Raw genomic sequence first — 15,330 nt, forward strand, 5'->3', positions numbered from 1 at the left:
TTCTTAACCCCTCTCAGAATCTCCCTTCATGTACTTAAACTTTCAATGGAAGTAAAATTTGTGCCTATTTTCACTGCAGACAAGGTTTGAAATTGCAGGATTACATCCTACAAGCATTATCAAGACAGTGCTCTTTCTTTCTATTTCTGAATACATACAAAAGACTATCCTTGTCCACTAATGTAACCATTTGTGTTTGACTACCAGTTTTAAACTAACAAATGTGAGCAAATGGCTTTTACAGTATGCCTTTTCTTCATGAGGTCTGACTGACTGACTTTTCTTTTCTTATTGACCAGTTGAAAGTTCAAAATACACTGTAGACTGTCAGTTAAAACTGTCACTCAAACAACACGCTATCCTCTGTCTAGTTCACAGATTAGGTTAAGCATGGATGTATTAGTGAGAAGGATATCGCACGTTCCTTTGACGTATTGTTTCCGTGATCCTTGCCGACGTTAATACTTCCGGGGATTTGGCAGGCTTTCCGTAACAAGATTAACGTGATAACTTATTCATAGGAGCTCATCGGGTTATCATCGGCAATTTCCGTCATTCTTCCGTACGTAAATGGCGTTCAAAATGGCATACACACACAGTCGCTTGTAAACTGTTATTCCTTTCCTAAATGGTTAATGGTTTTATTCTTGTCTATGACGGTCCTAATACAGAACAATGACGTTATTATAGGGATTGGTGATGATATTATAAAATCGGTAGCGTTGTCAAGTACGTGTTGTGTGTACTGTACAGTGTATGTATGACATCGCTACCGATTTTATAAGAATATAGCCAACCCCTATATAATAACGTCATTGTTCTGTATTAGGACCGTCATAGACAAGAATAAAACCATTAACCATTTAGGAAAGGAATAACAGTTTACAAGCGACTGTGTACATACACGAAGATGCTGATATAATATCGAGCAAGAGTTCATGTAGGATGACTCCTGTGGCGGTCCTGAGACGATGGATGTGATTGCATGCGACAGTCCAACGTGTGGTATCATCTGGTATCAGACTTGACGGCGCGGCTGACGCTATTCCTGAACTGCTGAAGGCGATTGGTTCTGTCGAATTTGTGCAGGTACATTACCAGTTCATTTGTTGTTGTTTTTTGTCGATACATTCATGTTATGCCATTTAGTATTTTAGTTGCATTACACCGATATTTGAATATATATTGATAGTTCAATTTCTGTTTCAATTCTCATCATGGAGGAACAGGAAATTACATGTACAACTCATGTAGAACATGAAGTACTGAAGGTAAAAAAAACCGGCCCAATATTTGAATGCATTTTTTATTGTTTTAGATCATGGAATGTAAATGCCTGTGACATTGTGAGCATATGCAATTAAAGTATTATATCGCTTACTTTATATATATTGTTATGAAGACAAACTTGTATATTTATTATCAATTGGAATGTATACAAAAAGAAACATAATGTGAAAAATAAATGGATCTCATATTTGTGTTTCGTTCTAGTTGCAGTCAGAGTTCGAGAAGGAAGTCAAGCCAGTTCTGGCTTTTATCACTTCCAATGCAGATTCACCCGTTCAACAGTTTGCAGATAATCTAGTTGATATTTTTCAATACTCTATGTGTTTCAAGATTGATTGTACAAGAAATAAAAATGTCAAAAAAGAATCATTGGCAAGATGCAGTTTATTCATGGTTGCGAGTCGAGTGTGGACGATAGGTACAGATTTGAGCTACTGAATGTAAGACTTCATTTATTTAATAGATGAAATATATTTGTCAGTTGAAATACAACAATGGAGAGGATGTGTTTGAATGAAACTGATTTTATTAAGTCAAACTTCATTTGTCGCATAAAAAATCATTAAATATAAAAAGATAATCTCTTTGGTACTTGTCATTGTCAATTGTTTTATGCATAAACTAGACATTAAAAATGCCAAACAAGGGTAAATTCAGATTATATAAAAGAAGGTTGCTTGTCACTGAATCAAGAATCTTCATTGGTGACATCCACTTGCAATCCTTTCAATATCATAGATGAATATGACATTTTACAGGTCGGTTGTCGATCGACTTTACACAGTTTACTTGTGTCGTTCCATTATTGCCACTTCACCATCTGTAACATGCAAATGATAAAACATTTTATTGGGGTGAAAACAAGCATACATGTAAGGAGGGATTGGGGCACCATCGTTTGCATTGAAGTTTGAACAACAACAACAAGTGTTCTATTTCTCTTCACAGTCTGTTGCATAATGAAAATTATCACGTATCTCATAAGCTTAATACACAATGCAAGACAAATTGCTAATACATGAAATCAGTAGCTTATCATACACTTCACATGATGTATATACGTGGGTTTCTAAAGAACAGGGTTTTCGCGAGTTTCATGGATCCTGGGGATGTATCAATATCCATGGAATGTTGACAGACAAATCAAATTTTGTACTGTTTATTAATTACAAACAGCAAGGGCCCGGCTCCTTCAAGCCCCCACCAGTGGAAAAATATGTGGCAGGGAAAAAACTTTCGGATAGTATTATCGTATTTGGAGTTGTATTAACTATTAACCCACGATACCAAGTCCTTAACAAACATTCTCTTGTAAACAACAACTTCAGCAAGTGACCAATGTAACAACTGAGACGGGAAGTGTAAACAAATATTTCAATATGGCGGATAGTAAAAGACATGGGCCCGTTGGGATCCGAAATTCGTCATGGGATTGTGAGTCCGCCCATGCACGTGGATTGGCAGCAAGTGTCCAGCCATGAAGGTTAGATCACAAGCTATACTTCAAACTAAAACTAATCGCTAGGAAGAGGGGAATACGGCGCCTACTCGTATATGTTCTTTACGAGAAAATGGGGAACTTACACTTACACACTAAGCTTTTGTATAGGGGAACGGAAACAGTACATAGTGAGACAGTGGTAAACAAATTGTCTCTATCGTGATCGCTCATGACATGACACCATTCCGACATACATGGTCGGAAGGAACACGTTGCAGGCTTTCTAATGATCAGTAAATGAGCGCTAGATGTCACTTTTTGTCACAAGGGGAGAAGATTTGAAAAGGGTTACTTTTGGGGTATGAAAAACGTATAATTTGCTGTAACTTACGTATAACTCGATCGATTTTCTTGCTTCCGGTATCGTTGGGTTCACAGTTGGGCAATGCACTCAGACATTTCAATTGCGCATGTCTTCTAACCTTTACCCCCTAATGCGCAACGCGTTCAAACATCATGACAGGTACAGCTCAAGATGTGAGCTCCACCCATATGCAAATTTGCAGGAACGTTCATCGGTCTTCAAAGAGCAGCGGAGACAAAGGGTTAATTGACGTAAACAAAAGAAGTAATAGGATTAAACAGCCGTCCAGAATCCTTCTCACTAATACATCCATGGGTTAAGGAATGGCTAACAAGAGAGAAAGTTCTGTTGGTTTAATAACACTGTGGAATATTATTTTAAAGGATTTAATGTTCACAAATGAATAGTTAGCTGTTTAGTTATTTTCACTGAAAATCTGTATAAAGTGGGTTTGCTAGGAAATAATCACTGATGAAAATAGTGGAAATCAATTTTGGGCCAAGTCTTCCTGTGTTCAGAATAGTTCCAAAAACGTTTACATTGATTGGCAATGTGTGGCAGCATAAACATAATCTCCCTATCTCAACATAACACAAGATTTATAGTTAAGAAATGTTTTAGAAATATACTGAGCAATTTTAATAAAGGATTATCTGTATAAATCCATTGATACAAAAAATTATTTTCTCAAAAACCAATACAATGATCCAGATGTATTATTTAGATTGTTTACTTTCATTTGCTTATAAATATCTTGTATATTTCTCAGTGAGCTTACTTGTCTAACCCTGTGGTAATGTTTGCTTTGTCTTTGTTCAAACTGTCTCTCTCTCTCTTTGTACTAATACTGAACAAACAAACTCCTGGCTACTGAAAACAATCAATATTCATGTACATGCTGTAATGAAGGTGAGATTTCATCACTAAATTTTCTATAATGCCATTTCTGCTACCTGCTTGTCACATGGAACTCTATGATCAGTAAGTTACTAGTATTTGCAGACTTCTTAATTAACGACCTCTATTAAAACTGTTTTTCAACACAATAGCCTTCCTATTCAGACAGTCATGACCACAGGTACTTGAACCAAATTTTTTGTGTGGTACTGGTAATATGGTTATCAAAACAGAAACCTTTATGAGCAAACCAACTGTGAACATCTCTTATTGTTACGAAATACAGAACAAATGAAACAAAAATGCAGACAAGTTCTGAAAGGTCTTCAATACTTTCATTTAGCATGTCTGAAAGGAGGAGGATTACATGTGTATGCCTAGTAAATCTTGTAAAATGATGCAAGTTTTACCAGACAGTTTACCCTCCTAATAACATGTGTTCTCAAATTTTTCATGTACCAAAAAACCTGGACCTGCACATGTAGTCCAGATATCCTAAAACCCTACTGACTGTTGCAATATCATGAATGTGAACTATCACTCCTACTTGGTCTGTATCTAATGGTAACATACCTGATTTGTCCTTCTTGGATGTCTTGCCACTCTTCTTTGCTGGTGAACCAACAGCAGCAACCTTTTCTTCTTCAACTGCAGCTCCTCTCTTCAACCCAGTCTCAACTTCACTTGCTTTCTGAAAAGTAACAACAGGCTCCTGTACAGCTTTCTCTTCCTTGACTGGTTTCTCTTCTTTCATGATTGGTTTCACAGGCTGTGTGCTCTTCACGGGAGCTGGTGCCTGGGTGGTCTCCAGGGTAACTTTCTCTACCCTTTCCACTTTCTTTTCCTTCTTCTTCTCCTTCACTGTTTCATGCTTCTGCTTCTTTTCTACCTTGGGAGGTTTCTCGTGTTTTGGCTCTTCCTCAGCGAGAACGGCCTGTGGATTGAATACCTCTGCCTGCTGTTGCAACTGTTGGATATCTGCAACCTGCATTGGAGGTTCTTCAACCCTCATCCGTGACCCTCCACCACCTTGATCACCTGTCCCTGCATGTTTCTCCTTCTTGGACTTTCTGAAAGGCTTTTTATCCTTCTTTGGTTTTGGCTCTGCCTTGGTGGTTTGGTGTTCCCTTTGAGCCCTTATCTTCTGTTCTGCAATTGCTTCTTCGTAGGTTTTCTCTCTGATACCATATGCAGATACCAGGTATACTGCTGCTGACAGCACCACAAACCCTGCAAACACTGCAACACCCAGTGTTTGAGGATCATACAGATCGACTGCTTCCATTGTCAACAAACCTTACACACTGCAACATAATACAAATTTGAAAAATAGCTAAATAAACACAACAACATAGTTTGGAACAATGGTTGGCAGCTTTAAGAAATGAAAAGGCAAGACGTCAGACCATAGACCCGTTGGTGGAGGGGCTATGGTCAGACGAAGTGTTAAATACATGTTTTATGTAAGTCAGCGAACCTTTAAAAACTTTATAGTGACTATCAATTTAAACAAGTCTGATTGCAACTCTACATTTTATTTTACCTGAACTTTGATTAGATATGTGATCCTAAAGTTGATCCTTCGATTGAAACAATGGATCTCAACAGTGCCAACACTGGTCATGCAGATAACGACCAGCTGACCGCTCCGTCAACACGTGGGTCGTAGTACAGTACGCATGATACATGTAGTTGACTCTGTGTGTAGATGCAGTATTTGTTGAGGGGTCATTGCTCCGTTGATACTCGAAACGCCTGGGCACGTTTAGATGTTGCATTTGATTTTGACTAGGCGAGGGCGTGTGAACTCTAACGCTGCAATAAATCCGACCGTGTCTGCAATCTTCCCAAACTAAACCCCCGTCTATTCAAGTAGCCCCTGTACCTAAACGGGGTAACAAGACGTGACTAGGCAACTTCCGCCAAGCTTCAAATAAAGATGCATGATAAAAAGGGTGATATTCACTTCCAGGCCTCAACCTTGATTAGAAGTCTGGAGTGATAATCATAGATTCATACTGCCTGCACAGCTCCCGCCGGTGATAACACAAGTAAATTCTTACCTGTTAAAATCGAAGAAACTTTTAGAGTCACTTCAAAATCAGTGTCTGAAAAAGAGTGTTTAAGTGATGGTACTGTTCCACTCCAATATAACTGCGAGACAGATTTTCTGATTAAACTCGGGAGTTTTCACTCAAAACGTAAACGTGTCGGTCGTCTGCACGTCACTTCGGGAACAATAGTACATGTGAAACACGCCTTCCCTGACTGCAAGAAGCTTCTATTGGCTGCGTAACTACAAAATGGTGGACTTGATATTGTATCGTTTGCTGGCCTTCCCTCGGTGAGGTTGGCACAATTTATTTCCCAGCGTATTAAAATAATTGGAAATAGAATTTTACAGCAAATAGACTTTAACATATGTTTAAAAATAACGTCCACATTAGCTTTTGAAGGTGGAACTCTAGGAAGACAGATAAAAAGTACTAGTTATTGATTTGCTATTTCTTTTGTAGGAGGGAAGAGTATAAGCAAATATAAGATCCAATAGCAAACCTGACACGTAGTGGTACAGAGATTTCTGGGTAGTAGTATATTCTGAGGTCACAAACTCGTATCGCGCATGAAAATCATGCTGAATAGTGATATCAGGATAATCCAGACTTTTCGGTTGGCTTAAGATAGAATCATAAACAATGTTTAAGAAGGACATCAAAACGGCGTTTGAAATAAAAGAAAACACTATATGGAGAAAATAATTCACAAACATGTAACCGGATATGGCTTTCCGGAAACAGCTGGTTGAATGACAATATTGCAGCACGTGTGTTTGCAAATTATCTCCTTGACATGTCATCGCCAAAGAAAAGATCATCTTCATCTTCTGACAGTCTTCTGGAAGACATCAAAGCAATTTTACTTGATATAGAAGGAACAACAACCCCGATAGTATTTGTTAAGGTAGCTGCAATAATTGTAGCGTCTTGTTACGGTTTTGAGGGTTTTTTCGTCTGTTTTGGTGAGTTTTTAACTTTTAGTGTTTAACCTGCACCTAAAACTTAAAAAGTCACCAAAACAGACGAAAAAACCCTCAAAACCGCAACAAGACGCTACAATTATTGCAGCTATTGTTAAGGTACATTGGATACCGGTGCGGTGTACGGTTATTTTCCACAATAATAGTTACTACTAGTAGTACTAGTAAATCATTTTTACTAATCTTTTTTTTTTTTTTTTTAGGAATCTGCTCTTCTTACATTCCACTCACTAGTCAAGAGTCTATCCATAGCTATAATGAAGATCTCTTTCTCCAGAGTCTCCGAGTCTAGATTAGCATATGGAAGGACTTTGACTGAGTTCACACGATCCTGCTTGCACACGTAGTAATCCGGGACTCGATTCTGACAATTGTCCCTCCTATTCTCGTGTTTAGAGTTGTGTCAGTAATATAGACCCGTGCACCGTCTGCAAGCAGGACTAAGTTCACACAAACACACTTTATCGTTGACATTAGGTAGGGGTACACGCTTAGTCGGGGGGGGGGGGTGGCTGAGGTTGCTGGAGGATTTTCGGATAAAAAATTGTTGCAGGCCAAATATGAAAAAAAATATTGCTGACCAACTCAACATAGAAATTTTTTTTCCAGTGTATGAGTTAAATATAAAGTGTGATGCAAGTGTGGAAAGTAGCTGCAATAGTCAAATTTCCAGGTTTACACTAACACAGGTCTCAAGAATGTCAAATTCCCAGACATTATTATTAGTCGCTAGACCGCTCTTACTCGCCACCACTCTGCTCCTTTATATTTTCTATAGGCAAAAAAATCACTCTTCCTACTTGAAAAATCAATGTGAAACAATGACAAATTCAGGCTGTGTTTGTTTGTACATTGCAAAAAGCTAAAAAAAAAAAAAAAAAAAAAGTATAAAAAGTATATTTATTATTCATGTCTCACAAATAGAACACTGTGATATACATTTTACATATTTATCAATCCTTCATAATTGATTGAGTTACAAACAAGGACTTGGCATATATTGTTTTACATTGATTTTTCAAGTAGGATGCCATGATAAAATTGTTTTATAACTTGAAAATCCCAAATAAATACCTAATCCTCATCCGTATGGCCACAATAACGATATACCACTTAATATACCTTTATTATGATGGACATAGAGAGACATATGCATTATCATATTATTATTATTAAAAAGTAATTACATAATGAAATAGGGAAATAAGCTACATAGTTGTAAATGTGGTCAAGGACAGAATAAACTTAGAACATATAGATTATTTTAAAAAATAAAATACAATTTTGAGAATTAATTAAATATTAATAAAGATATTAGTTGAAGAAAATTGTTATCAAAATTTAGGTTACATGAGCATAATAAATTTTGAAATTGAATTAGGGAGAAGATTTCCAAAGGTTTCCTTTAATTAAAGATTCTGTAAATGAAAATGTGAATGTGTATATATAAGCAGTCTCAGTTGAACACAGAAACACTACTGTTTATTACACACACACACACACACACACACACACACACACACACACACACACACACACACACACATATACACTGTGAGAAGACCCTTTGGCTCAACAGTCTATGGAGTTTAAATAAAGTATAATAATAATAATTATGATTAAATAATATGTAATAATTGTATCTTTCCAACAGAATGTGTTATTTCCCTACATTAGAGAGAATGTGTGTGAATACATCAAAACGCACTGGGATGAAGAGGAATGCCAACAAGACGTTTTAGAGCTGAGAAAACAGGTATGCATTCGATATTGATATCAAGTATTCTGAAGACTTCTGTCATATCTACAATCATATGTATATCAGTTCCATATTGATAATCCTGTGTGATAAATATATCACAAAGTGAGCACAACAAAAAGCAAGGAAATTTTTTTAGTGAAATTTTGTTGTTACTATAAAGGCTGAGGCAGACACCAAGGCAAAGATTGAAGGTGTGGTAGCTATACCAGATTTAGAAGACTCCAAGGATGATGAAGAGAAAATGAAGACTGTACAGGATGCTATTACTAAGAATGTACTGTGGCAAATGGATAGTGATAGAAAGACAACAGGTCTGAAACAGCTACAGGGACATATGTGGAGGGCTTCTTATCAGACTGGTCAAGTCAAAGGAGAGTAAGTTATTATATCAGTAATTGTTTGCCTTCTTTTTGTCTATGTTATATATCATATTCTACAACTTGACAGCTGTAGACCAAAGTTTAATGGAAACTGAGTTTAAGCCCATTTTACTGAAGTTTCTTGCGACCAAGAACATTTATGTAACTGGTAACATAAACAAGTCAATCAATTTTGGTCTCAAAATGTGCAGGATCAGAAGATTTTACTAATAGTACATAACATGTACCATTTGTTGTAATTAAACATCTATAATTGAATTTTAGAAAACTGATTCATTATATGAAGAGACAAAACATAAATGCAAGATCTGTGTTTGTCTAATAAAAATTTGAAAATGTGAAAGTTTTCTACAATTACACTATGCTAATCTTCGAAATGTCTATTCCCCAAATCATTCTAACTGTAGTACAGCACCACTGAACTCTATATAGTGGAATCCAGTGATTGATTGATGCCTGTTATGCAATTATATGTGAGGTTAATGTTCTGGTGAGTTGCACTGTTAATATTAGGTTTAGTTGTCTGCTTTTTCTTGTGAAAAGTGGACAGTCAGTCTACATTGTAGAAACTCTAGTGTAGAGTCATGTTTGTTTAGGACAGTACGTAGGTAAAATGTAAATTCTCCAATTACTTGACAGGGGCTTCCCAACCAAAATCCTGGTAGATTGTATGGGAAGCTATGTCAATTTTACCAAATTTCCTCCTTCCCATTACCTGGGTTCCCACACCTTAACAAAACCGCTATGTTATGTTTTACTGGCTGGTAAGATCCATGCATGTACAAAATCACTAGTTCATATTGTTCTTTTGTTTTCTTAGAGTATATGATGATGTTGTACCAGCTATCAAACAGTGGATATCAGAAGATAGAAAAGTATATATTTATTCATCAGGCAGCATAGAAGCACAAAAATTACTATTTGGACACTCAGACAAAGGTGATTTATTGGAGGTACTGTAATATATTTCTTTCTTTCCAAGTTCATATGATTGTTAATTTACTGTATAGATTTAATATCTATTTCATTGCTTGTTTTATTTGTCAAAGTATTAAATCCAAAAATGCAGTGGAGAAGAATTCAAAAAATATTATTATCAGGTAGCAAGAATTTCACTCTTCTCATTTTAACAGATTTGTAAAATGTCACTAACTTCTTGTTTAGATTTTGGTTGAAATGAAATACAAGGGAAAAACTGACTTCACTTATTTATGCAAAATAAATTCAGTGAAATGAAATATGTGTAGTTGATGTTTTTGTAGTCCCTATACACTGGACATTTGAACTGGAAATTTTGTATTTCATCACTCATTTTGAACGTGTAACAAGTTTGATATTTCATTTCCCTTTTCAAGTAAGTAAACCCAGTGAGTGCTTTCAATGGCTTTTATTTCACTAACAGCTATTCTCTGGTCATTTTGACACCACTATTGGATCAAAAGTTGAAAAGGGAAGTTACCAAAACATTTCAAAAGATATTGGTATTAAAAAAGAAGAAATGCTGTTTCTGACAGATGTGACTCGAGGTACAGTTCTTTGTTTGTTAGTTTGATTTCTGAGTTTCTAGTATATCAGTAAACACATAACTTCTGCTTCCCTATGCAAACACTAAGTATGTCAGAATCATGACACATATATTACTTTGACCTTATATTTATGTAGCAAAGCCAAAATCTGTCCAAGAAATCTAAGGATGGAAATTGTAACAGAATATTGACAAGTTATGATATGCATATATATTTATTTAATTTTTCTATATGCTATGTAGAATTTTGGATTGTAATGAATTAGAATTGGAGGGAAAATATGAAATATGAAAATATGGTAGTAAGTTTGTGCAGTGTATTCTATCAATATAAACTATAAAGTCTATGGTAGGAAACTTTCCCCCTTTCCCCATGCTGTTTATGCTGTTTAGTTTTGCACAGGCTTCTACAAGAATTATTTCCACTTTTTCCATCATAAATGCTTCAGGTATTGCCAATTAATTTATTTTTGGAAATAGTAAGATGTTTTGCACTTTTATCATCTTGACTTGTACAGAAGCAAGACCGGCCACACTGGCAGGAATGAAGACATGCATTGTGGTTCGACCTGGTAATGCAGATCTCACAGATGATGAGAAGAAAGAATTCAACATAATTCATTCATTTTCTGAACTGGTGTCTGAAAAACATGGACAGCGTAAAAAGAAGTGATAGATGGCATTTGATAAATTTGCAAGGTTTAAATTTAGTTGCAGATTTTAAGGTTACTAGAATTTCAAACCTAGTGTTTCTTTCACTGCCATCTTTCATTTTCACAAGTCAGAGATTCAAGCCGTTTCTGTACTTAATTACTACCGATGCATAGCCAAAGTACAAATTGTATCCTTTTTGGGTTTGGCTCATTCTCGCAAGCCAGGGTGCAATATTTCTGCTGATGCAATTAAAAATTATTTTAAAAGAAAAAACCTCTGTACGGGGATGTCTGCTAAGCACCACTTTAGAGAAGCTAATGGTTTATGACGATGATCTGGCTTTATGCTTTATATTCATTGGTTCTACTGGTTGTAGGATGGGAAGAATGCTAAATGTCTATCTTTGTTCATTGATAAATTGTGAGTTTTAACTTCAATTGAATGAAGGACAGTATAGAGATAGCTGAATAAATAATTATATCTCATGTCCACTATATAAAGACTCAACTCGGGTAAAAGCCAGGTGCCCTGCTGCCCTGGTGAAGTATTTGTGTTCACAACCTGAAACTACTAATTTATCAAAATACTTTTAAATACTGATATCAACTCTTATCATTGTGATGCATATATAGAAAGTTAATCATGTTGAAATTGGCAAACACGTCAAATACATATGTATATCAACTGTCAAACCATTCATTGATAAATTGTAAGTTTTAACTCCAATTCAATGAGGGAGGGGAGACATTTCATTTCTTTTACTTTGTATATCGGTACCCAGTAATGATTAGCTTACCTTGTGTGTGTTCTGCCAACACAGTTAGGTAGGTGTACCTGTAGTGGTGTTAGTGTTCAGGATTATTTGAATATTAATATCCAGATTTGTTTTGCTCCATGTTGGGTCCATACTTTGCTTATGGGTTGTCAATGTCTGTTGATTTTCTCTCAAATTTGAATTGATACCTTGTGTTCAACATCACGTTGTGAAAACTCATGACAAATGTGTTGATGCATAAAAGGGAAAATAAATTTTCTATGTTCAAAGACATAGTATTGTGCTTTTGATTGATGTCTGAAGTGGTCCAATAATCTTATCAGAAAGGTTACCCTTACATTATTTATTTATTGTTTGGATCAGGCTCAAGGCCCATATAAAAGAAATACACCATGAATTTACATTAGCACAATTTTTTCCTCACTACATACTTTGTATCCACAGTATTACAAACTGATTTGAAATTGATTGTGTTCTTTGAAACCATTTTAAATTTTGGCCAATTAAAGGGGGGGGGGGTCCTACGAGAAGTTAGTTTTGTTTTTTTATCTTTACTTGAACTCTTGATCTCTCTCCCCTATGGTCCACAAATCCAATTATTGTCAAGTATCTCAAAGCCATTTTCCCATTAGCCTTTGAATTCAACAAACCAGATTACTAAATGAATGGGTTGTGTGAGACCTTGGCATATACAGTGAAATCAGTTTTATTTCAGGCATTCTAGATTATCAAATTTGAAACTTAGCATTGTTATTGGATCAGACTGGAGTTAAGAAAATAAGCAAGACACAAGAAAGACATTTGCTTCAAATATTATAATAGCATTTTAATACTATTGTATTGTCGTCATGGAAACGTCAATATTTAGTACAGTGATGGTAAAGATAATTACTTTTTTTCTGGTAGCCAATAAATCAAAAGTTTTTATGAAAATTACATCCCTTGTTTCAAGAAGTGTGAAAATATAACAAAAAAATCACAAAAAAAGAAATACATTTTGTACATGCATACTGATCTCAACACACACACACATACACGCTCAGGCTGGATAACACTCCTTCACAATACAGTCACTTAGAATGAAAATACATAAAATAAATACATATCTCTTCTACTTGCTATTGGGGAAGGACTTATGATCTATATGGGGAGTTTCCAAGTTCACAAGTTGGTTCATATTTGCATAGCCCTTGGTTTGGTACACTATGCTTTGTTTGATCAAGGAAGCAACTTCAGAGAATACTGTCTCATAATGCCAAGCCAATAGTAAAACTTTACTATTCATGTTTTCATTTCCTAAATATAAAGGTGTAGAATTCTGGCATCCATATTTGCTTGGCATTAGAAAATGTTTTCCATGCTTTTTTTTTTACTGCTCATGGGATAAAATAACTTTTTTAACATTTATCAAAAATGATGCAATTTGGTTTTTATCTGTAATAAAGGAATTTTCAATTTGGTTTTATGAACAAATGTGAAATACATAACTTCATCTTGGAGACTTTAACATCTAATCTTGAATTTTATGAGGACATCTTTACTAGTTAAAGTGTAGGGGTGATCACAAAACTATTGCACAAGGAACACACTACACTGATGACTGCTAACAATTTGAAAATCAACACAAATTTCAATCTACCATGAAGACATTATACTTCTGTGTATTAGAGTAACAGCTAAATAAAATCACTAATTAAAAGTCACTAGTCATTTGTATGACTTCAAGATGTCATCTAGTATTGGTTGATATTCACCTAATGTTGTTTTATACGATATGTGTACTCTACAACTGGTGTGCTTTGAGTCAATACACCATGTTGAGCATATAAAGAAACAAATATGCCCCAGCTTACACATGCCCATGAAAATGAATATCACAACTTTGAGTGACATCACAGGTTATGACCTTTGACCATGACTCGACCTCAAAATATGCTTTGTTGCCATGCCTTCACAGCTATATTTCATGGGATGAATAACTTCACAGATCACGAGTCATGTCTTCATAAATGACCAAATCAAAAGGTAAAATAAAAAATTTCATGATTCAAGAAGGCATCCAACACAATTGAGGGTCAATATGCAACAGAAAATAAAATACAATAATTCAATCATAATGTAACATTTATTACCAAAACAAAAACAAAACAAAACACCAGCATTTGTTTCCATTTCTCTGCATATGTTACACCTATTGCTTCAATAATTGGGTGATTCAATGTAAAGATAGTGTCCTCACCCCTCCCTCTACACATATATCTATAACTAATCACACAGTAATCATGATTTTTGACTTATTGGAGAAAACTACACTAAAGATATAGATCTTTTTTTTTTTTGTACAAGTACGATGTCAGAAGAAAAAAAAAGAAGAAATTTGGGTCTCATTGCACAAACTGTCTGGTAACCTCTTGACCAACTGTCACTCCACTTCAAATATGCCTACAGAAATAAGCACCTAGTGTTTAATACTTTATACAGAATGTCAAGTTCAATGATTAACTCTCTTTCGCGTCCAATATCCACCAAAGCAAACCAATACACAATCTTTGACCCTGATCACCCTACTTCAAAGAGTTGCTTGAACCACAACCATATACCACTCCATATGGTTAGAACATTCTATTACAATACACAGGTGAAATGGTCCCTCAATTGAGATGAAATCCTTTCTCTTTTGTAGCAGCTAAGAGTTTTTCCTTCATGATCTCCTCTGTAGTGTATTCTGGCAGTTTAAGGTAATGGACGCAGGTATTGACTGAAGGATAGGTGCTATCGTTAGCATCGACTTTTCTTACAATTGTTAGACGGGGATGTAAATTCATCATTCCACCTGGTGGTAGAGATGAACAGCCAGTGGTAAATTGTAGCAGACATTTCCTCTCATCTGGATCTAGAGAACACATCACATTGACAAATCTTTGGAATCCAGGACTGTAAAGACAAAATGATGACAAAGATAAATCAATTAGAGAAAGGATATTGAGACCAGTTGTCATAATAATAAGCTAGCAACATTACACTTAGAAATTTTATCACATCAAAGTTTGTTCAATTACCTTTATTTAAAAAAAAATATTCAGTCATATTTCCATGAAAACATGTAACTTTAATTTGTTCAATAAAAGTTTGTGGAAATGTCTGCTGCCATTTTGAAATATTGAAGATTTAATATTACTATAATGTCCTCTAATTTTACAAACTT

At 35.4% G+C, this 15,330-nt stretch overlaps 3 protein-coding genes and 1 long non-coding RNA gene across 9 annotated transcripts in view; 1 reads left to right on the forward strand and 3 right to left on the reverse strand.

Annotated features, from left to right (window-relative positions):
* LOC144450745 (uncharacterized) overlaps nucleotides 1-6,222 on the reverse strand; it is a 42,081-nt gene extending 35,859 nt beyond the window's left edge. For all 3 annotated transcript variants that reach the window (XM_078141466.1, XM_078141457.1, XM_078141449.1), the window contains exons 1-2: nucleotides 6,056-6,222; nucleotides 4,566-5,296 (exon numbers count right to left, since the gene is read on the reverse strand). In XM_078141466.1, coding sequence (XP_077997592.1) covers nucleotides 4,566-5,277 — 712 coding nt within the window. In that variant the 5' untranslated portion in view covers nucleotides 5,278-5,296; nucleotides 6,056-6,222. The remainder of the gene's footprint in view (nucleotides 1-4,565; nucleotides 5,297-6,055) is intronic.
* LOC144450763 (uncharacterized) lies at nucleotides 1,799-3,501 on the reverse strand. The gene is made up of 2 exons (XR_013482259.1): nucleotides 3,123-3,501; nucleotides 1,799-2,110 (listed from the first exon to the last, which is right to left on the reverse strand). It is a non-coding gene; the product is annotated as an uncharacterized LOC144450763 (long non-coding RNA).
* A 481-nt stretch (nucleotides 6,223-6,703) lies between the features above and the next one.
* On the forward strand, nucleotides 6,704-13,028 carry LOC144453364 (enolase-phosphatase E1-like). Its single transcript, XM_078144641.1, has 6 exons — nucleotides 6,704-6,953; nucleotides 8,684-8,785; nucleotides 8,952-9,166; nucleotides 9,992-10,124; nucleotides 10,574-10,697; nucleotides 11,215-13,028. The coding sequence occupies exons 1-6, from the start codon at nucleotides 6,843-6,845 to the stop codon at nucleotides 11,367-11,369; spliced, it is 840 nt and encodes a 279-aa protein (XP_078000767.1). The 5' UTR covers nucleotides 6,704-6,842; the 3' UTR covers nucleotides 11,370-13,028.
* A 1,203-nt stretch (nucleotides 13,029-14,231) lies between these two features.
* LOC144453363 (E3 ubiquitin-protein ligase HECTD1-like) overlaps nucleotides 14,232-15,330 on the reverse strand; it is a 47,405-nt gene continuing 46,306 nt past the window's right edge. For all 4 annotated transcript variants that reach the window (XM_078144638.1, XM_078144640.1, XM_078144639.1 and 1 more), the window contains one exon: nucleotides 14,232-15,059. In XM_078144638.1, the coding sequence (XP_078000764.1) occupies nucleotides 14,777-15,059 (283 nt within the window). In that variant the 3' untranslated portion in view covers nucleotides 14,232-14,776. The remainder of the gene's footprint in view (nucleotides 15,060-15,330) is intronic.

The sequence above is a fragment of the Glandiceps talaboti genome, chromosome 2 (genome assembly GCF_964340395.1).
Source record: "Glandiceps talaboti chromosome 2, keGlaTala1.1, whole genome shotgun sequence".
Classification (NCBI taxonomy): domain Eukaryota; kingdom Metazoa; phylum Hemichordata; class Enteropneusta; family Spengelidae; genus Glandiceps; species Glandiceps talaboti.